At 40.5% G+C, this 24,281-nt stretch overlaps 1 protein-coding gene across 6 annotated transcripts in view; it reads right to left on the bottom strand.

Annotated features, from left to right (window-relative positions):
• Inpp4b (inositol polyphosphate-4-phosphatase type II B) overlaps window positions 1-24,281 on the bottom strand; it is a 766,439-nt gene that overhangs the window by 168,755 nt on the left and 573,403 nt on the right. For all 6 annotated transcript variants that reach the window (XM_041663514.1, XM_041663517.1, XM_041663511.1 and 3 more), the window contains 3 exons: window positions 23,259-23,370; window positions 17,355-17,427; window positions 7,529-7,676 (listed from right to left, as the gene is read on the bottom strand). In XM_041663514.1, coding sequence (XP_041519448.1) covers window positions 7,529-7,676; window positions 17,355-17,427; window positions 23,259-23,370 — 333 coding nt within the window. The remainder of the gene's footprint in view (window positions 1-7,528; window positions 7,677-17,354; window positions 17,428-23,258; window positions 23,371-24,281) is intronic.

Below are 24,281 nucleotides of genomic sequence, written 5' to 3'. Positions count from 1 at the left end.
TGCTAATAAGCTTCAGGTTGTAAGATTTCAAAATGTAAAATAAACAAAATATTAAGAGACTGATTAACATTTATGAATCCGTGTACATGTGTGTGTTTATGAATGCTGAAGTCGGAGGATGGTTTCTGTGTCATTCCTCAGGGGCTGTCTGCCACGTTGAGACAGGTCTCTCATTGGCCTGCAGTTTGCCTATTAGTGTAGGTTGGGTGGTCAGCAGATCCCAGGAATCTCCTCTTCTCTCCCTCCTCAGCACTGGGATTTAAGAATGCACCACTAACCCCAGTTTGTTTTACCAGTTCATGGGATCTAACTCAAGTCTCCACTCGGACAAGCTAAGCACTTTTCTGACTTGACCAAGTCACTAGTCCAAAGCTGGCTTTTGAGTTGCAACATGAAAGATAACAAATATACATAAGAACTTGAAATGAAATTAATGTAAAAGTATGATTAAAAAATAGTATTTGAAACATGTCAAAGTATATATGTTAAGATAACTCTTAAAAGTAAAAGGGAACATTTTTATAGTTCTAACTCTGTCATGGACTTTTTGGTTCTGGTGGTGGGTAAGAATGTGAAAGTTACAGTTAACTACCAAACAGTTTGATAGTCAAACATAAAATCAATGTGAAGCTCTATGGCTTCAGAATGACTAGCCATTGAACAAAAGTTCAATGAGATATGTAGACTTTATGTCTGATTAATTTTGGCATGTATTTTTTATTTGCATGTTTTAAATAATAAGTTTACTTAAAATTTAAAAAATAAAAGGAAATGATGAATATATTGGGTTCTACATTGACATTTTACTTATGTTTTTGTGGTATTGGTAATCCACAGATGGGCAGATATTCATCCACATAAGAGATAAAATATTAATGTCTTAAAATCAGTGAGTTCATGATTTGAATATATAAGTAACAGGAAAATTTTTAATGCCAAGTTGACAGAGACAAGTTGGCAATAAGAAATCAAGGCCATAAAATACAAATGGACTTTGCTTCGAAACTGAAAACATATTAAAGATGCCCATTAATGTGTTCATCAGACACTATTAAAGTAATTTTCCATAACACAGGGCTGGGGACCTGGCTCAGTAGTTAGCAGTGCAGCAGGAGAACATGGGCTCGGAGCACCAAAAGCCCATGGGAAAGCTTGGCATGGCAGTAGAGGCCTGTAGTTCAACATTGGATGGGAAGGTAGAAAGGGGCTGATGGGAGAAGCTATCAACTAGCTCATGCAGCTGAAAGGGCAAGCTCTAGTGTCAATCTAATTTCAACAGAAATTACATTAAAAATCAAGGTGGAGGATAATAGAGGAAGATACATAAAGTTAACCTCTGACCTCCACATGGACATGCACAGGCAGGTGTGCTCACATATACATGTGTATCCATGCACTAAACACACAAGATAAAGGAGGTAAGTTAAATTACATAATATATATGCAAACATACAAACATTGGAGCAACAGTTTATATGCACATTAGTGGGCACTCACATGATAGAATATCAGGTAATTATTATATACAAAAATTTTAGGAAAATTCATTGAAGCATGGAAATAGCTATCAAATTCAGGGGAAGTGAATATCACGTACAATATGGTATACATTTTAGTATAATTTAATGTGTTTGAAAACGCATATGTGGGCCTACATGGCTTTGATGGTGAGGTCACCTTTTTGGTTTTTCAAGACAAGGTTTATCTGTGTGTCTCTGGCTGTCCTGGAATTCACTATATAGACCAGACTGGCCTCAAATTCACTGAGATCCATGAAGAGGCCATGGGTACTCAGTAAAGTAGATAAGCCATGCTATGGAATTGCTGGGAGAAGAACAATCCAGGATGTATAATAACTCTCAGGGACAGCACATCCCCACTGAGAACAAGTGGGATGGTTGAAGATCCCACAATTTCTGGTGCAGTTGCATGATCAGTATCAAGGAACTATAGTGGTGAGTAAATACTTTGAGATCAGAGCAAGGACACACCTGTGATGCCATGACGTCATCACCTGCTTGTTGGAGCCCATGAGAGTTCTGTGATTACAAGTACAAACCACCAGGTGAACAAAGACACGGCAAGGAACCAAGAACCAGGTTCCGGTGACCTTGATGCAAAAGCAATACATACTGTAAGTCAATCACCCACTGAAGCATTGCCCTGGGGTAAACATAGGAGAAAGAAACGTCTAAAGGTTTGGATAAGTATGTATCTCTGTGCATATACATATATATGTAACAATAATAATGAAAGAAAAGATGCTACTGATTTCAGAGTGAAGGTTGGGAGGGGTTTGAAGGAGAAAAGGAAAGGGGGAAGTAATGTAATCCTATTTTAATTAAAATGTGTTATATATTATTTATTATATACGTTGGTATCCATATATAACCTATGAATTAGATTAAGTTAAATACTACCAAATCATCTTTCAACTATAAAAAAATAGAAACAAAGGCTAAAGGGTTGATCATTTCTCTAAAATGAAAGGAAGAAAATATTTAAAATGAGGCTGAGGAGCTCAGTTTTGAAAAGATATTTATATTTACATTGATAAGCTAGCGGAAATGAACCTGCTGCCAGCTGGCAAATCTAAGAATTCTGTAAGAGGAGCAAGTTTTAGTGTTCCAACTTTACATGGCTGTGAAATAAATTAGCAGTTCAATCTGTAATCCAGAAACAGCACTGTGAAGACATTATAAAAGCGCATCCTTCCATGTGCTTTTAAAAATACTCATGAAAACTAAGATGAAATATCTAATTGGTTACTAGCCTATACTTCATTTAATATCATATCGACAAACTGTAGATACATTTACAACATAAACAGGTGTTGGGGATAACGGATCTGTGTTAGAGACTGTGTGAGGCTCCAGGTTCACTCCCCAGTACTATCCATACCCACAAAGTTACATTCTAAAAACTCTCAACTTTACACCAAGGAGGTCATGATGGCCACAGGTGGAAATTATGCTTACCACAGCCAGAGTAAATACTGAAATTACACTCCCTCTTTTCCTTCTGGTATTGAAATTTAGAGTGGTTTTTCCCCTTTTCACATTGTCTTTGTTTTATTGCTTTGTTTACATGCACTCTTTTCATAATAAAAATTCATTATTTTCCATATCTGTATTATACATTCTATCTCCAGGAACAAACGTCCCGAAATCACTAACCACAGGATGAGCCCATCTTCACTGCAGTAAACAATGTTGGCTCAAACTTCCTGCTTGTGAGGATCCTGGAGCAAAACCATAATATAAAATTCAGAGTGCAGCGCTGTGAACCCTTCACTGCTGACTCAAAAGATTATTTTCTTTGAATTTAAACTGAGAAGATGCCACTGCCCAGGTCAGCTGGGGGGGCAGCTTTCCGAGGATTTCAACTCTGTCATGGCCATAAGACTTTATGTGTGTACAACGTCAAATTTAATAAAAATGGTTCAGACTGGGTGCAAATGTCATACTAACTGTGAGACAAAATGCAAGCGTGGTTTTGGATGTCGGCGGCAGGCAAGGACAGATACTGTGAATGAAGGATATGAAAGAAGCTGCTGTGCCGCTCATTACGTCCCCCCTCCCAGCAGCATTTAAACTCGGTCAGGATTGGCTGCGGAGAATATGGTTTTCTTCATTTATACTCTAAAAGGATGAATTCTGCCAACAAGCAAACAGCGAACACATGTGGTCCTGCAAACATACCCAGACTAACTTACAGATATATGTCAAACTCAGACACATGAAAGTCAGTAGCACGTTTGACTGTTGAGATATTTTTTTGTCTTTAGAAACAGATTTGACTATACATAATTAGCATAGCCTTACCCATTTCCTTTAATTGGGGTTACCTTTCAAAAGCAATCTCACAATCAAACTTGAAGAATTTGGGACTCGAATTCTCAAACTGATACATCGTTTCCTTTCATTATGATTGTTATGCAATACACACACACAGCCCTTTAGAAGTTTGCTTTCTCCTATGCTACCCCAAGGAAATGTTTCAGTAGGTGATGGGCATATTGTGGATGCTGTATATACATCAAGGACGTGGGGGTCTGGTTCTTAATTCCTTGTCATATCTTTGATTACCTGGTGGTTTATGGTGTGAGATGATTTATAATCGCAGAGTTTTCACAGGCTCTATCTGGTCCTTTACATAATGCCATGGCATCTCAGTGGTACATGTCTTTGCATCTGCTCTCAGACTACTTACACATGGCAGTTCCTTGGTCTTGATCATGTACCTCCACCAGAAATGGTGGCATCTCCGGCAGTTCCTCTAGTCCTTGGTGGGTATATGCGCACCGCCCCACCACTAGAGTTCTTCCACAGCCTCCAGGGTGTACAGAGTGGAGGGGAGGCAATCGCTTTCTTCTGCCAGCAGTTCCACAACATGGCTTAGCTACTGTACTGAGTGAAGATGGCCTAATTGCCAAGGTGGCAGCTCATGTCCTCCCATGGCAGTCCTTTGCCTTTCCCATGCTCCTTCCCTTCCTCAATTAGGGCAAGTGAATACAACAAAATAGTCAAGTGACTGACAAACGCTCCTGCAGAGATTTGGCAAGACACAACTCAGAACTGCTGTACTATGCTGTCAGAGGGTATGTATATCTTCAGAAGAGAGATGAAAAAAAGATTAAAATTGTCAACAAAAAATTTTCAATAAAGTCTGTATAGGCACTGAGGACTGTGCTTGTGAGTTCACCATCTTGGGACCCGAGAAGCAAGCTCTGCTTTTCTCAATAAAATCTGATTAAAATGCACCTATAACTGTTCACTCAAATGTCAGTGACTGCTTGTTTGTTTGTGCTAAAGTGGCAGGGACAGAGAGTACATCTGTCAAAAAAGACAAAAATATTTACATTGGCCCTTGTATAGTCTTCTCATGGCTGCAGGTACATATATGACATATATAAATATATATGCATGCTGTAGGTATATGAACATGGCTACTTATAACAGACTTAAGACTGTGTTTATTGAATTATATTTTAAAGTATGTATGACTGGTTATATCTATGTCTGTCTATCATCTCTCTCTGTAGTCGAATACCCACCCATGTTCTACAGGTCTCATAGAGGACACAAGACATAAGATTATTCCTTTTTACTAAAAGTATAGGGATGCAATTGGCTAAAAATTCACAAAATAATTACACGAGTCTTTGCCATTATGTGTTCATCATAGTAAGTTGGCCCAGATAACTTTTTTTCTGAAGTCCTGATCTTTCCCTTAATAATTCCCTAAGTATGGTGATAAAATGTTTTATAAATGCTCACAAGTACTGAAGGATGGCATCAGTGATGCTCTAGCCTTCAGTGAAAGTCAAGAAGACCCCATCTGCCACTGGACTTGGGAGGGAAAGCAAACAGGGCAGGGACTGTCCTGGGATCTGAATAAAAGCAGTAGAAACACTACTGCATAAAGTCTTTCAGAGTCCAGTTACATCTGGGAGCTTCTGCTTTCATAAAAAATCATGTTTTAAGAATTTTTATAGTGTCTATTTAAATTACATATGTGTGTGTTCACATGTACACATGTATGATTGCACGCACACATTTGTGTGTGGAAGTCAGAACACTTATATTTTATATACTTATATATTAGTGTGTGACTAGATTTCTCTGTGTTGTGAAATGCCTTCATTGTCTGTTTTCTGTGCCTTCGGTTATTTCCTTGGGGATTTGGGGACCAAGCTAGATGGAGTTCCTAAGATGCAGCATAGGGGTTAGGGCTAGCCATCACCTCTTATATCTGCTCACTGGGAAAATCTTTGTGCTTCTTAGCTGAGTGATGGGCCAGGTCCTGTCTGGTACTCTGCTGCTAGGCTGTCTCTCCAGTATATGTGGCTGGGTCTTCCATAGTCTGTGGAGATGCCTGGCCATGCCCCCGCTTCCCTTGGCCTGAGTCCATTTTTATGATCTGATTTCTGTGCTCTGGTTTTCTTCAGCCAGTCACCCTAAGCACCCATCTACTTGTCTGTCCTTCAGTTGTTGTTTCTAGACCCACACCAGTTTCTTTAAATCCAAAACCCTTCTTAACTTTTCCTAAATGTCAGTTTCTGTTAGCACTTCTTCTTTTTGATAAAGAATAGTGGTGCATTTATCCCTACTCTAACCGATTTACCACCACTGTAGCTACCCTTCTGTGGTGGCATAGATCAATCTGGAATCTCTGGAGACGGCAGAGTCTACTAAAAGGCCCAATATCACTAGTCAAAGGTGTCCAGCTGTTGACATGAAACAGGAACCCAAGCACAGGACAGTTTACTCTCTACTGTATGTTTCAGCAATTATAGAATTATTAAACTATGAAAACATTCACAATCATTTGAGATTTTGGACCTTAAATGTGTTTCATATGATACAGTATTCTGCATCTAGTCATTACAGCCCTGTTTAAAAGGCAAAGTATCAGATTATCTAATTAGTCATGGTTCAGAGATGCTCTTACAAACCAATGAACTCACACATCCTCCTGTGTTATTACAGAAATTTATTTGATTTCATTGGAAAAAGTGCTTTCCATTAATGTATTTTACCAGTTATCTTAAATGCTTTTAGACCAACAAATGTTTAAAACTCTTGTTAATTTACATAGTCCATAGACAAGGCTACTCTTCTTTAATTCAAATAGGAACCAAACAAAGAGTAATCTGAAACAGACAAGGTAAAGACATGAGTCAGAGCTTGTGGTATTGGTTTGCTATAAAGCTTTGCATAAGAAATGCAGCTCAAGATACAAAATAGTTGGCCAAGCAGTGGTGGCTCATTCCTTTAATCCCAAAACTCAGGAGGCAGAGGCAGGCAAATATCTGTGAGTTCGAGGCCAGCTTGATCTACAAGAGCTAGTTCCAGGACCGGCTTTAAAGCTACAGAGAAACCTTGACTCAAAAATAGAAGAAGAAGGAGGAGGAGGAGGAGGAGGAGGAGGAGGAGGAGGAGGAGGAGGAGGAGAAGGAGGAGGAGGAGACAAAATAACATCATATATGCAATTTGTATGTGTGTGGAACATGATACCTCTATATTTGCACACATCCACATGTAGATGAGCAAAGATCTACACATGGGGTTTCCTTCGGTCACCTTGCACTGTTTCTTTAGAGAAAGAATCTCTCACCTGACCTGGAACTTCACCAGCTAGTGAGCTGGGCTGGCCTTCAAGCTCCTGTGATCCTCTGTCTCTGTCTCTCCAGTGCTGCAACTACAAATCTGTGCTGCCTGCTTTTGATCTGGCCACTGGGGAGTACATGCAGATTCCATGCTTTCACAGGAAGCACTAGAGCTATCTCCTAACGCACATAATTTAAAACTCTGCATGATCCCTATTGGAAAATGTAAAACTGAAAGCAAAAACGCAGTTGAGGTCAGCTTTAACATCAGGTGTGTGAGGTCTTGTATGTGTTCATGGCTCAGTGTAACCATTCCTCAATTTGTGTGCTTCAAACAACATAGCATATTAAATATCTATGTTATATAACTTTAGCTAAAACCAAAAAGGAGTGTGAGAGATGGTTCGTTTCTCTTACCTACACAAGTCTTCTTTTATGTTCAGGGCAATCAGCTCCTTGGGGATATGAAAGGAAAGAACGCTTTCCGACATCTGCTCGCGGATCCGCATCCACTTGTTGTCAGCGGTGGGGAATCTATAGAGCTTACACACAGGGTTCCTTAACACTGGCCGGGAAGAAAGAAGGGCAGGAGTTAAATCAAAAGCAAATGGATATCACGAGAAGCTCAGTAAAGAAAATCATCAATTAGGGCAACGTTTCGCTTATCCATTTAATAAACAAAATCCTGCTTATTGGAATCCATTAGTGAACTTGAATTTTTAAAAATATTTTTTACATCATATTTTGGTGTTAGCATCTGGAACTCATATCTGAAAATTCAATTAGTAAATGCAGCAGTGTTGACTCTTCCCCACCTATTCTTTTCTTTGTCTTTAAATATTTTATAAAGCATACACACCTATAAATATAGATAAAAATGTAAGTACATATATGTAAAATACACTTTGGAGAACGTTTATAAGCATACTCTCATCACTCTTAGATTTATGTACTCAAGTAAGTAAAAATATACATGCTATTTCCTAAATACTTGAAATTCTTTCCAAAGGCCCTACTAGTTAAAATTTTTATATGTCAGAAAGGTTTATTTCTTTGTCCTAAGATTTATAAAATAAATATTTTACATATCTTCAAATGCCAACATTTCAACCACACACATTGGCGGTACCTCCTAGAAACAACAGACCTCACTCCCTCACTTTCTCTACTTTCAGCTACAATAAGGAGACCTGCCTTGCTCCATCACACACTCCTCCCTACAATGTCTGCCTTGCCACAGGCACGATGGCACTGAAACCACCTGGCCGTGCCACAATAAACCTCCTGGGCCAGAGACTCAGGGATTTGTCACAGTGAGGGAAAGCTGGCTGATGGGATCCTCTTCGAAACTCAATTTAGTTCACCAGGTTTCCTTTATGAACTGGGTCCCAGACAAGGATACTTCTACTATATCATAAAATACCATAGAATGAAGCATGTGTATAAAAATGAAAAAAAAATATGGCCTGATCTTTAACCATCATGAAAATACTCTGGGCAATTGAAAAAAAAAATACAGATAAGATTATCTCAACTCAAGCTTTTGCTGTGCCAATAATGGCAGGGTTTCACATCCTCACATAAAAGAGAGCTGTCAGAATCATGCATCAAACACTGAGCAATAGACCCCAATGCCGAGTGTATCTGCCAACTCCTTTTCCAGCCAATCCACACATCCACACACTCCAGCTGTGTAAGTGAACGTGTGACTGAGACCTTGAACTCTGAAGCTACATTATGCCTCTTGTTTAGTCTTTTCTGACTGTGCAACTGGCTTACCGCCTTAATAATAGCTGTGCAGAATATGGCTAACAGCTCAAAGATTTATTTATTTTTGTCTCTATGTGTGAATGTGCTTGTCTGTGTGTTGCAGAATATTTAACAATGCAAATATATGCTGCATTTGTTTATGTTGCACAATACTTGTTTAACTGTGTAAGGATGTGTTGCTCTTTACCTTGCCTGAAGCACCAGATAGGTCTAATAAATAGCTAAATGGCCAAGAGAAAAGGAGGAAGTATAGGCAGGACTTCCAGGAAGGGAGAATAAATAGGAGAGGGAATCTAGACTCAGAGGAGAAAGAAAAGAGACACTCGGGAGAAGCCAGGGCCAGCCAGCCAGACACAGAAGAAGCAGAAGAGCAGAACATACAGAGTGAGAGAAAAGTAGAAAGCCCCAAGACAAAATGTAGATGAAGAGAAACAGGTTAAATTAAGTTATAAAAATGAGTGGGACAAACCTAAGCCTAGACCGATCATTCATAATTAATGTCTCTGTGTCTTTATTTGGGAGCTAGTTGGTGGCCCAAGGAAAATTCCAAGTACGTATGTGTTTATATTCATCATGTGGATGCAGGCACCTGCAGAGACTGGAACTGGAGTTTTGAGAGGTTGAAAGATATCCGATGTGGGTGCTGGGAACCAAACCCAGTTTCTCTGCAAGCTAATTGCTGCGCCGTCTCTCCAGCCCCATTTGAGTCTCTTTTAAACACTGCCCATGTGCATCTCCATTTCCATATTTATTATGCTTTTTCCAAAGCAAAGGTTAAAACTACCATATGACAGGTCTACAGAGAGAAAAACTCTTGAGATGTTTTGCATCGTGCCAGGGTTTTATGATAACTTAATGAGTCTTGTTCTAAACTGGTCCAGATTTCAACTGATGCATTATCCTCTTGAGGTCCAGCCCCAGGCAAACACAAGAGCAGAGAGAAAATGGGAGATTTCTGTCATTTTAGCGTCTCCATTCAGGTGTCTGTGCCATTGCTCCCAGACTCTGTAAGAGGAATGTGCTAAAAGGTGGCATGCCACTGCTTTCCACGGAATTCATCAATTATAGAAGCCAAGCTCTGACGATTCTGAATAATTCAAAGATGCCAAGAAAATGTTCAACAAAACCAAGACAGATAACACATAAAAGCCCTTTGTTCCAGCAACCTGGGATCAAAAGACAGATCAGAATCACCAGGAATGCTCCCTCCTGTCTGTGTCTGGACATAAAGAAATACGAGGGGTTATCAGTGGGCTAACTGGAGTGGGGAAATGTGACCTGGGGCCAGAGGATTGCCAGAAAACACTATGACTTATTTTATCATGTTCTCTTATATACTTCTCCAGAGGAAGTACATCTCTGCTCATCTTGACTCCCCGCATGGCTACCAGGAGGAGGTAAAACAATTTATGTAAATAGGAACTGACGTCATTGATTTAAGATCTTCCACAATGATGATTTTAATGGACCATGGAACCTTCGAGGGAATCCGTTCATTCCATACTTTCAATTATACAGTGTTTAATTGTCTAATTTTACAGCTGACTTTACAGATGCCGCCTCGTCCCCAAGTGCTGAATTCCATCGTTCAGAGTATGTCTTGGTAATTCAGTTTGATGCCGATGCCCCTCTCAATAGTGCTCACCATTTTCTTAGACTTATACACATCTGAAATGGTTCTCAAGAACTGAACAATCAAAACAGAAATAACAGACACGCTGACAGGAAGAGGAAGTAAGAAAACCACGAGAGTGCAGAAAGCAGGGAGAGAGATGGCTCTGTGAAAGGCAACACGCGTGATATGAATCGTTCACAGATTCTGCTCCCAGGGCTGGAGATGAATCCATGATTAAGAATGATTAGTATTCTGCCAGAGGGCCTGAGTTCAGTTCCTTGTACCCATGTTGGATGGCTCACGGCTGCCTGTAACCCCAACTCTAGGAAATCCAATGCTTCTGTCTTCAGAAGTCACCCACACCAAGGGCACATACCCAAGCACAGATACATGCATATGCACATAATTTTATATTTAATGATAGAAATAAGCTCCCAAAAATTTGTAGTGACATTTCTCTAGATAAGTTAAGGAATCTAAGTGTGTTGTCATCATTCAATACCAAGAAAATACCACATAGAAATAGATTTTCAGCTGAATTAGAAAACATTGCTTCTCTCATCCAATCAGACCCACAGACTCTTAGTCTTCCCACTGTTGATTTAGTGATGGAGGAAGGTCATTGGCTAATAAAGAAACTGCCTTGGCCCATCTGATAGGGCAGAATTTAGATAGGCGGAGTAAACAGAACAGAATGCTGGGAGGAAGAGGAAGTGAGCTCATATGCCTCAGCTCAGCTCTGCTCTCTGGGGCAGATGCGATGAAGCTCCGACCCAGGATGGACATAGGCTAGAATCTTCCCTCTAAGCGCACCTCGGTGCTACACACATTATTAGTCCAGGTGCAAGAGTTAGCCAAGAAAAGGCTAGATATAATGGGCTAAGCAGTGTTTAAAAGAATACTATTTGTGTGTTGTTATTTCAGGACATAGGCTAGCCAGGCGACCGGGAGCTGGGCTGTGTGGGAAGAGGCCCGCAGCTCCTACTACAATTTAGGACCAAGAACAATGGAAAATTATAACAGATATCCTGATTAAGAATAAACAAAATAAATTACTCCAGAATGACACTAGAATTCAGTCTACAGAATTTGGATTTGGACTTTGGGTAGTCAGAGAAGGGGTATGCTCAGCCCTGTCCATTCTGTGATGGTCAGGGCAGGCTATAACTGGAAGAACTCAGGCAACTCCCATTTCATGCAGAGGAAATAGTCACATACTGGCACACCTCTGCTTAAAGCATTTGATATGCCTCAAAGAGTCGCCTCTTCCCCGCCCACCACCTTTCTACCAACCTCAGTTAGACTAGAACACCGAGCTAAGACCTGAGCAGGTTTCTTCAGCCTCTCTACTGTTTCTGTCCAACAGACATCTTGTTTGTACTGCACATGCCCTGTGGGTTTTAGTACACAGCTGTGCTGCTGGTTTAGATGTAATACAGTCTACTAAAGGTCCTTGGGGAAAATGCGTGGCTATCAGCTGGTGCTAATAGGAGATCACAGAAAACTGAAGAAATGGGGCCTTGGAAGATCATGACGCCACTGCAGACTGGTGACAATCGCTCTAAAGAGGATGGGAGACTCCAGGTTCTGGTCTCTTTCCCTTCTCCTATTGGACTCCTATTGTAAACTGTTTGTTCCATGGCGTGCTCCAACATGACCTGTCAGTAAAGTCAGAGACTGAGCACAAACGGCATCCCTTGATCACAGCCTCTGAACCTGTGAGCCAAAGTAACTTTTCTCTTTATAATCCACTGCCTCAAGAGTTTGCTCAGCATCTGGGAAGGCTTACAATCCACTGTGTGTCAGCATGGGAATGGGAGCCGCCTTTGGAGGATGGTGAGCCATGATCAGGTTTGGGTTTCCTCCCTTCATCTGCTGCAGTCCTCTGGGCTCATTCCACAGAAACACAACTCACATGTTCCCATCCTCGCTTTTCCCAGGAGGAGAGAGGAGGCTGCACCAGCCACTGTGTGGTCTGAGGGGGAAGGCAAGAGGAAAGGACAAAGCCAAAGTCCTTGCTTATTAAAGCAGAGGTCCTCTGAGTGGTAGGAAGAGTGACTGCGGCTGCATGCTCTGCATGTCTTTCCAGCAAAGTCTCCCATTCAGACAATATCATCTACCTGCCCTGACTATCTTAGTCTAGCTGAGGCAGGTAAGAGAGAGGACAAACAGAGCCCAGGCATGAGGTGTAAATGGCATCTCAAAGATGGCACCGCTGATTAGAGGAAATTTAGCCTTCCACCTGAAGCTGATTAACCTAAATATATTAGCCCAGACTCAATGAAAAGAAGTGGAAAGTCTCCACAGGCAAGGCGCATTGATTACATTAGATTGTCAAAAACAACAAAGGACAGAGACACCTGGCAAGAGGCAAGAAGAGCCCGTGGAAGAAGGAAAGGATGTCTTGGATGGAAGTGGGGGCCAGCAGGAAGGCCTAGGCAAGAAGGGGCAATGGAGGCTGAAGATGAGCAAGATACAAGATGTGGGTGAGGGAGGATGCCGTAGAGAAAGCCATTGTTTTATAAACTAATTAAACGATGAAGAAATCAAAGGAATTAGGAACAGAATTTTAAATAGCCCTAAATTTTAACATTACAGAGTAATAATCACACAGGTGCAGATGATTTAAACTAGTATTTGTACTTTAATAAATCAAGTTTGCCTGAAGATTAGAAAAGTAAAACAGCCCCACTTGTCAGCCTTACAGACCAGGCAGCAATGGCACACACCTTTAATTCCAGTAGCCACACTAGTTTGCCATAGAAACCAGGTGGTAGTGCTACACGCCCTTAATCATGGCACTAGAGAGGATTATATAGGAGACAGCTCTCAGACACAGTCTCATTCTGAGATTCCTGGAGGCTATTTCAGACTGATGTTGAGGTGAGAGTCAGTGGCTGGCTGTTTTGCTTTTCTGACCTTCAGGTTGAACCCCAGTTTCTGTCTCTGAGTTTTTATTCATAGTTCTTCACTAGATGAAAACAAATGAAAAGGAATAGCACTGGAGAGCTGATATCTGGCTGGAAGCCATGAGCACCCAGAATGAACAGGGTGAATATTTTTATAGCCGTAAGGTATTCTGATCACGGATTGGGTGCTCGTTGAGAGAATACTATCTCCATGTTTAATTTAGTTGGGTGTTTCTGTGAATGCAATTAAATCCTCAGGAAACATGTAAAATAGAAAAATGTTGCATGTGGAATCTACCTATAACTGTAGCATACAGGGCAGGGCAGAGGCAGCATTGTCAGTCCTGGGATAATCTGAGCTACAGAGCAAGGCATTGCCAAATATGCGCACACACACATGCACACACGAGTTTCACAGTGACTTTTAAGGAAAACAAATTCTATCATTTAAAATTTAAATTCAGTTATCTGTTATCTGGAGCCTACAATCTAGCAAGAACATGCATCATTGATCATTTGACAAGGTGTTTTCAATTTCCTGTGGTGTTCTGGTCCACGAGAGTCTTATGTGTTTAAAAGCAAAGAATACATGGCTGATTCAAGTGCTCTGTCTGTACCTGCTCTCAGCACTTCTGAGCTCCTTGCCACTCTAGGCACCTTCTGTTTCCACGTGTGCCCATCGCTGGCTAATGACCATTCTCGTCACAAGAAAGCTAGTCTCGGATGCCTTGTGTTTAAACGAAGCATCATTGAGAAGGCATGCATAGATATCAATGACCTCCATTCTGGAGCTTGAAGGTTATTACCAAAGAAGCTGAAATAATAAAAGTTTCTGTCTTTCTCTTCACCCCCCCCCTTCCCTCTCTCTCCTTCTCTGGTTTGGGATCACCGTTAAATAATAAACCATGTAGAAGAATTGGCAGTTTTGTCTGGCTCACTTGAAATCTCAAAGTTGTGCATACATCAAGACTGACAACTTATATTTAATAACCAAATTTTATTTTACCAGCAAATTTTTGGTCAGATTCTACAAGATGGAAGATTTTTATTATGTCAGTAGAAAATCTATTATTAATCAATGTGAAATTCAATTTGCCAGGTTTAAGAGTCCTATGTTTGTTAATGTATGCAGTACGTTCTAACATGGAAAGTCAGAAGCAGTGCATCTATAGAAGCTGACAATCTGCATCACCTACAATGTAAGAGGAGAAAGTGGCCTATGCTATTTTGTGAAGAAAGAAGTGGATATATTGGGCTTGTTTTGAAGAAAGGTTGTGGTTCATCTTTGAATCAAAAAGAACTAATAAATTCCCTAAACAGAAATGTAGGCTGTATGTACTTGTGAATGACAGTGGCACATTCCCTATATCTGTTTACTTCCAATTTATAATCCTAGAAATTACCACTGTTTGATACATATGACCCCAGCCCAGAAAACAGCATGACAGTGGTCTTTAAAAAACAAAGGCTAATTTCATGACTCAGTAAATAGTGATGTATCCAAAGAAGATGCTATATCAAGACCAATGTTTGCTGACAGCCAGAAACTCATAAAAGGGTCATGAGCCAGTCTGATTTAACATCCTAATAAAAAGATTCAGAGAGTAAGTTACTCTTAAGAGATATAAAATATGTGTACATATTTGATAATTATTAAAGGAGAGAATCCTCTTCTCAAAAAAGCTTTTGGATGTAAATGAGAATTTCTAGAAAATAATTACAGTGCATTAGGAGTTTGTATGTGACTCCACAAGAAGGACATACTATGAAATGCTCATGGAATGTTTTGAAAAAGGTGGGAAATTTTCAAAATCAAAACTGTGATTGCTGCATCAATTCAAACAGTAAAGTGTCAAAAAGAAGCCAGCTCTGGAGAGCGGGCTCAGGGGGGTCCCCTGCTGCTGCGCAGGCCTGTGGGCATGAGGTTCAGTCCTCAGTTCCCATGTCAAGCACTGAGAGTGGCTGCATGCACCTCCAGCCTTAGCATGGTAGAGAAGCTTGTAGTTGACAGGACAGACTGACTCCAAGAATCCCAGAGCAACCAGTCTAGATGAAACTGTGAGCTCTGGGTTGGGGTCAAACCTTGTTTCAAAAAAATAAGGTGAAGAGCGATTGAGAAAGCCACCCACAGCCCACCTCTGGCCTAGAAACATGCGTGCAGACGTGGGCTGTGGGTCACTCATGAAGTTACACACAACAAAGCAGAACAAGATTTCACAGGGGAAGCCCAGCATTGCTCAGGAGAATTTGGTCATTGACATGAAAAGGCTGAAAGCCAGTTAGAGCCACCTTGATGCTTGGCACCAGTTCTGGGAGCTTGAGTGTGCTCTTACTTTAACAAGGCAATTGTCTTCCAACACTACAGGAACCTTTCTGCTATTCAGAGGCAGAGAGGCAGAGGAGGTACATGTATTATGTAAGTAGACAGGAAAGCCCACCTAGTGTCTGCAGGCCACCTTACCGGCTATACTTCTTTGAGTTCCAAGTTCACTGACCCAACTCCCCATTCCCTAAAATTAAATTTAACTTCTTACTACTATTCTGCCTAAAAAGATAAAAAATAAAAATTAGACACACAATAGAGAGGTTGAATGAGAACTGTTGCCCAGAGGCTAAAGGATGGGGACGTTTAGCCCGTAGATGGTCATGCTGTTTGGTATGGTTATGGAGTCTTACAGGAAGAAGCACATGGCTAAGGATGGGGTTTGTGATATACAGCCCCGCTCTGCTTCCGTTCACTAAGCTTCCTGTTTGGGTTAAAGATGTGATCTCTCAACTTCCTGCTCGAGCCACCACACTGCTCCTTGCTGTCATGCCACCTCACTACGAGGGACTCTTCCCTCTCTGGAACCATAAGTACCCACAAAATGTTTCCTTAAGTTGCTTCTGATTATATTTTAACATAACAACTAAAAGGAACCAATTACATGTTTCCAACTTTATTGTATCAATTACATAATTATAATATGAAATCATATCAGAGCTTCACAAACACGATAGCTGCTATGGCTTCTGGAGTCAGTTTTCTCTGACAGCTAAGGTACTTGAAGATCTTTTTTAGTGACCTATTAACTTCTCCTTGAGCTTTCTCTGCTGTCCTCAGATGCCCAGATTCCAAACACACACACACACACACACACACATGCGCACACACACACACACACACACACACACACACACATTCAACTTTGCAACATGGACAAGCTTGGAAAAGGATAAGAACTTTAGGCAAACAGTTTTTGTTTTTTTACAACATCTCTAGAGATAGAAATGGAAGATTGTGGTATGACATTCTCTCCCACTCAGTAGGGACTCCATAGCTCACACCACACTGCCAAGTTCCATAGAATACATTAATGCAAAACCTAGAGAATGCTAATGGCTCCCTTTGTCTAAAGAATAAAATTCTCACAGGGGAATTTAAGCAGGTTCATGCTAAAGCTGCTGAGTTTACATAGATAAATATAGAGAACGAAAGACGAGGGCACGTAGACCAAAGTCATGAGTAGTTGTTTTTTTGTTTTTTGTTTTTTTATCTTCACAACACACTTCTTATCTAAAGTCTAAGACTTAGTTTGGGTTTTTTAAATTTAAAAACTCTAACTTTAGAACACAGACTCAATTGTCCTCATTCTTCCTAATGTAAGGTAACTAAAAAGAAGCTGTTGACATCTTATATCCTGCACATTCTTTGAGGTTGACTGGATTAGGACATTTAGAACTATATTCAGAACTGAGTGGAAGGTCAACCCCCCCAAACTTATCACCTACACGAAAATAGAAAATTAATAATCCGTTATGTTTTTCTCCATCAAGCACGGAGTAAACAGAGTACTCCAGGAGGGCCTCTGAGAGGATGCTGTCCAAGTTCAATACCATGGATTTCATAGAAAATTAAAATTTATGTTCATATCGCATTAACACAAGTTTCCAAAGTTGAGTTACATACCTGCATTTAATAAAGGTGAGTTGTCCTTCCCGCTCCCACTTTCTGCGGCTGTACATTCATACGCTAGTGCACACTAGGAATAATGGGAAAAAAATGTAATCACACTTTAAAATAATGAAATGAGAGATTAAATGATTTACTTTTGTTTGCAACAACATGAAGCTCTGCATGTGGTTTCAAGAGTTTTAAACGAGCTATCTGTTTCTAGCTCCATCTTGAATGTATTGTTTGCTTAAGCTGTGACCATTTACTCATGTTTATATGTAATACATATAAACTGTGTAATTACGGAGTACACTTTATTTCTGATTAAATGGCACTTGAGGAATAACTAAAAAGAAAATGACTGTCCTTCAAGTACAAAAATAAAATTTACATCCTTAGGAAAGTGAGTCAAGGACCCAAATATTTATATTCCTGTCACATTGGTGAATTTCAGCATACGAACTCCTATATTTTAAGTAAAGAAAACATGAAATAAAAGTATATTGAATAATCTCATTTCTAGGACAAACAGATATTCTTTGTCGCTAACAAAACAGTGCAAACCCTTTCTCATAAAATAAGAGGTGCGTTACAAGTAACCTGACGTGCAAAGCTAGTGATTAAGAGTTCATAATATCTGAGGCTAAGGATTCCTTGGTTAGAGAAGAAGAAGGAACTGAAGAGGACATGTCCCCAGTGATCAAGCTATAGTAGGAGTCAGGGTCTCAAACAGTTCCTCATTTGTCTTCCTATGAAGCTGTAACTGACAGAAGAAACGAAATTCTCCTATCCCCAGTGGGCTGATGAGAGACTAATTTTCCTTCTACCAAAGAGGAGAATTTTCACAGTAAGCACGTCAGATATTAATAGTTAATATAAACAAAATAAAATAAACAGAAGGCCTAGAATGTTCTTTATTGGGAGAGTCTTAGGGAAACTGTAATCTATCTGTAGGTCCTGCTAGGCTCTTCAGGGAAGAGTCCACAGCCTCAGATACCCGTCCCCAAGGGGGTGACCTAAAATTCCTTGGGCTATTTCCTGTCTGTTCTCATATGTATCTTCTTACCCTCATTTCTGCCCCTTATTCCTTTTCCCAGGGATGGTCTCTCCTAGAAGCTCAGACATGGAACCCTCATGAAAACAGAGTATGCATATTCCTGGAACAGTTTTGAGGAGGAAGACTACAATCCACGTCTTTATTAATGACTCTGAAATCTGTCTACTACATGTGCCTTGCCTGTGACATTCAGTTACACTATGCAGTAAACTTGTTAATATGGTTTTGCCATTTCTATATTGAGTTCCATCTATACAGAGGAGTTACTATGAATTTTATTCTTTTAAACGCTTCTTCTGACCAGCTACACATCACTTGTGGTCATCTTCCTTTCTCATAGCAAGGCAGGAAAGGTACTCCTGATATCACCGGAGAAAGTTGCAGTGAGACTTGGGTCTACTTAAGGTTCATTTCTCCTGTTTCCAGTATGTCCTCATCACATCTCCATCTACACAAAACTTTAAATGACCGTTTAGGAACACAGTGATCATCATCTCAGCATGGAGTGCCTGTTGGCTGAAGTCAGATCTCACTGCCTCAGATGGAGACACTTTCCTAGTTTGTGTGTGACAGCTGTTCATGAAATCATTAGATACAGCTTTGAGATATCGTCTTTTGAAGAAGAGCATTGACAACAGAATGCAGCATAATGATCTATCTGGAACCTTTTACACAAAATTCTGAATTCACAGAGATCAGCCTGCTGTTCTGAGATACTACTATTCTCTGTGGAGGCAGCGCTGGCTCTTTATAGTCAAAGACCACTTAATGCTTGATTCCTCATAAAAGATCCTCATCTGTGCAGACGACACGCAGAAATGGGATCTTCCCACTCCACGTCGCCCATCCAAACTGCAAATCAGACTACCGGTATCATATCAACTCAACAGCACTGTAATTTTGAACAACTATTCTGTTTGCTGGAGAGTTAGATCCATGACAAAAAAAATCAGACAACACTCTACACAACTGATTAAATCAACTAATATTGCTCACCAGATATCAAGTAACCAAATTGGCTAGCATATTGATTTTAGGTTTATATACTCTAGAACTGTAACAAAATAAGAGTCTGTTTTGGAAGTCACTTAGACCATGCATTTTGTTATGGAATCCTAAACTAGTTATTTCAAGAGACAGCCTTTAGTAGGTTTCAATCTACATGACACACACGGCACTTCTTGACGTAACGGTAGAAGTTCTACTTTCCTCCTCCCAATCCATGGAATTTTATTTACTGATTTCTTTCTCCTCTCTCTCTCTCTCTCTCTCTCTCTCTCTCTCTCTCTCTCTCTCGTGCAAACATGTGTGTACAAACATCCTTGTGCACATTGTGGAAGATGCCAGAACTTTGAGTGTTTCCCTCAACCACTCTCCATTTTAGTGTCTTGAGAGGCTGTCTCTCACTGAACAGAAAGCTCGCCATTTTGGCCAAGATGGCTGGCCAGCAAGCTGTCAGGATCAATCTGTCTATACCCTAGGCCCACAGTGCTGGAGTTCCAGGTAGTCACGGCCAAGCTCAACTTGTTAATGGGTACTGGGTCTCAAATGCTTGTTTGGCTAGTGCTGTTATCAACTGAGCCATCTCCCCAACCATTCAAAACCATGTGGACTCTAAAGATGTTGATGGTTTCAGTGAATGAACTTCTTTATCAGTCGTCAGTCACGAACATCTCATAGCTCTAGTGACAGATACTGGCCCACACTTCATGACAATTCTGAGTGGGAAGATCTACAGAGAGATTTATCCTTCTGCTATTCTGAAAAAATGTCACAAAGCACAGAAATAAAACTTATTTTCATGTAATTCATATGATTATTATATATATATATATATGAGAACTTAATATATATTTACCACTTAATCATAAATTTTCTTAGGAATTGCTGAGGAGTATAAATCATTTTATAGAGAGAAAAGCACAAAAAGTTAAGATTTGTTAAAAGTTCGAATAGGATAAAGTTTTATGCCAACAATGTTTGGCATGTTTACCTGTCTTGTTAACTTCTGACACTCACAGTATGATCTGAGACTGTCAATGTCTATCAAAGAAAAGTTTCATCTGTGATGAATCCCCATTGCTAGCACATTAAAATTTGTGTGCTACTTTGGTGGGGTACCTCCCAGGTAGCAAGTTCTACGTTTCTGAGAAGACCATCCCTCAGGCTTTTACACAGCGTTGTCATAATGAACTACAGTGCAGGGCAGGTGAACTGTGAGGAGAATACAGAGGGGGCTCAAGGCAGACCCAGTATCCCTCCATTTGCAGCATCATCACAGCAGCAAACTGGAATCTGGGGTGGGTGAGCTGTTGGGATACAGCAGATGTGTCCTGGGTCTCACTGATTCCTCAGGTCACACTGCTTCGTTCGGCAAACAGCCTGATGTCAAGCAGCAGGTGAGTTGAGAAAACAGTCAGTACAGAGAGCTCCAGAGAAAGCAGATTCAGCAGCTAATCTCTGAAGTGGGAGCTGATGCTACAGCAGCTGGGGGCCTGATATGTTGCTCCAGGTTTAGGCAGGCCTGTCTGCATACTTCAGCACCTGGTGCCCAGTTTAGAATTCAAATTGTCTTCTGTCCAACTTAATGTGAGAACGTGTGTGATGGTGGCAAAGATGAGCATTATGTGGCATGCTCTAGGGAACACGGTTGGAGTGGAAGGACCAAGGTCCAGACCAGACATCTCATATGCACAAACTGCAGATCTGCTGCAGAAATCATCATGGCCCAACTGTCATAGGAGCCTTGGGATATGTCACAGTGTGTGATAACATTCCTGGAGGATGCAAGAGGAGAATGAGGCTTGGGGAAGAGAAAATATCAGCTCGTTCAGGGAAAAGAGAAACATATTTTTTTAAAAGACAGTCTTAGATACTGTTGTTAAAAAGAAAGATGTTTTGTAAATGTTAAGTAAATATAATCCCCCAAGTAGATATTTCCCAAGGCTCAAATGTCAAGCATATTCCATGCTGGCTAATCTTGGTTGTCAGCTTGACTACAAATGGAACCAACAGAAGTGACAGTGTTTCTCAGGAAGATTATCTGAAGCAGGAAAATCCATCCTGAATGTTGGCTGTTCCTTTTGGTGGCAGCCCAAAGAAAGGGACATCGAAGAAGAAGCATGGCTTTTTGCCTGCTAGTCTTTATTCTTGTTGGCAATTTTATCCGTCCTGTTGCTGTGGCATTTTTTCCCTCATGTTAGAACCAACTTCTTTGGCATGCCAACATGAATGAAGACCAAGAGGTCTCCAGGAATCCTTCAGGCCTCTGGCACCAGGTCAGGACCACAGAGGTAACCAGCCTCAAGGACTGAACAACTACTGACTTCTCCACCTCTCCAGTGTGAGGCAGCATTGTTGGCCTACCTGGACCATGCCCTTCATATAACACACACACACACACACACACACACACAAACATACACACACATACACACACACACACATACACACATACACTCACACACATACACACACATACACACACACATACACACACACATACACACACATACACACACATACACACACATACACACATACACATACACACATACACACACATACACACACATACACACACACATACACACACACATACACATACACACACATACACACACATACACACACACATACACACACATACACACACATACACACACATACACACACACATACACACACACATACACACACATACACACACACATACACACACATACACACACATACACACACACACATACACACACATACACACACATACACACACACATACACACACACATACACACACACATACACACACATACACACACACACATACACACACACATACACACACACACACACACACACACACACACACACACACACATATTCTACCAGTGTCAGCTCTGTTCTTTTACAGACCCTGACTAAGTTAAGGAGCAACAAACTAGAAAAAAAGTCACAAGTCACAACAGGCTTTATGCTTTAAAATGTTCATTTAAGACAAAGCATAAGTCATAACAAAATTATTGTAATTAAAATTATAACATAAAATAAACATAACATATATGAAACATAACATGAAATAGTAAATGTTCTATTAAACTCCTGGAAGTCTTTTTAAAGCCTGAACTATACACCTCAATTGCTTTAATACGATAAAAATTACATTCGTAAGAAAAATATTTAGGCTGATATTCACATTGTCTGTTGTTATTGCTGTTGTTCTAGAAAAGGGAGAAGAAAGAGAAAGGCCTGTACAGACATTCCTTGGTGTTTTACTTTATTTATTACATTGCTAGCATTGTCATCTGGAGGATGACATACATCTGTTTTTTTCTGCTCTTTTTCTCTTTCTTTTTTTCTCTCTCTCTCCCTCTTCTTCTCCCTCTCCCTCTGTCTCCCCTCCGTGCAATTTTATAAAATACAAAGTTCTTGTTCAATATGCTCTCCTTCATATAAAATTCAAATTAGAAGTATGCCTCTTTCCAAATACGTCTTTGGGAATAAAGAGCAGGCTACACTTGGCTGTCACCTTCCCAGAATCCTCCCTGTGCCTCCTGCAGGGTAATCATGGCAAAATACAACAACGATCTCCACTTTTGTTCCCACTGAGAAGAGATGATATCAACATGGGGGCTGGCACGGAAGAGAAAGGTGTTCTGAATGGCACAGCTCTGTGCAGCTCCGGGTAAATGGCACTCTGCTTGAGAGGAAATGTGCATATCCTGCTTCGACTCCAGAGATGATTTCTCATTTAGCTTTTGAATAATGAGATTTCAAAGCCCACAGGGTGTTGGCAACACAGGCTTCTGGCCAAGCTTATCATTTCTAATTTAATCTGCACAGCAAGCTGCCTGCAATCCTACCTTTTGTCCCTGCACATCTGTTGTGATGTGGTCGGTATCCCCATCCTCAATCTCCCCCATCTTCACGAGGCTGACTTCTATTGTGCCAACTGCTTTGCCACCATCTGAGGTTCTGCAAGAAAAAAATCGATGAAACACTAAGGTAAATATCTTCTCTCTTATAAGAAATCCAGAAAGCAATAGCTTCTTAAAACAGGGGATTGATACAATTTAAACAGATCTGGTCCATGCACAGCAAATCACATTGCTAGCATTGTGTCATTTTCATGAATTCATGAGGTAGGACTACAAACTGCAATGTGAAGATGAACCCCCCCAAAAGGCTCTAAATGGTACCCCAGAGGAAAGAGTGTGATGCAAGAGATCAACACTCTACACCATATTATAAACCCTGGGCTATAATTGTGACTCTCTACAGCAGCCCAAGCTCTTGCCCCTCCATCTCAACCACCCGACACAAAGTTCATGTTTATCACAGAAGTAGTGTGGAGTAAAACAGAAGAACTGTCTATGCATACTGGTGTAGATGGCAACTGCTTTCAAAATTTGAGTGTGTTCCTAATTTTTAACATTTTCTTCTCAAGAGAGAAAGCAAAGAAAATTTTGTCCCAGCAAACCCAACTGAGGTTTCATAAAGCAGAGCCAACAAATTTGTATAGTAGAGCATCCTAGACAAAAGTAGGGATCTAAAGCAGAAATGACTCATCAAGAACAAAGGGACAACCCGAGGCGTCCAACATCTTTATGGTTATTAGTCACTGAAAGGCTCATCTATGTTTAGTGATGATACTGACTTTATTAGTAAGATCTTCACCAGCATATAATAATAAGGCAAGCTAAAGATAAAATTAACAAACCACGAAGTTTGAGGATTATCTAGGTTTTTTTCCCTAAACAGGAAAATCTGAAGAATAAATTGTTCCACTACACCATGGAAACTCCACCACTGTGATACTAAGTTTCCCTTTAGCCTCGTGAAAGCAGAAAATGTGCAGTTCCAGAGGTCTGATGTGTTATAACTTC

This window comes from Microtus oregoni, unplaced genomic scaffold (genome assembly GCF_018167655.1).
Source record: "Microtus oregoni isolate MIOR12 unplaced genomic scaffold, Mior012 000014F_ref0000157, whole genome shotgun sequence".
NCBI lineage: Eukaryota > Metazoa > Chordata > Mammalia > Rodentia > Cricetidae > Microtus > Microtus oregoni.
The sequence above is the reverse complement of the archived record's forward strand: the minus strand, read 5'-3'. Positions and strand labels throughout refer to the sequence as shown.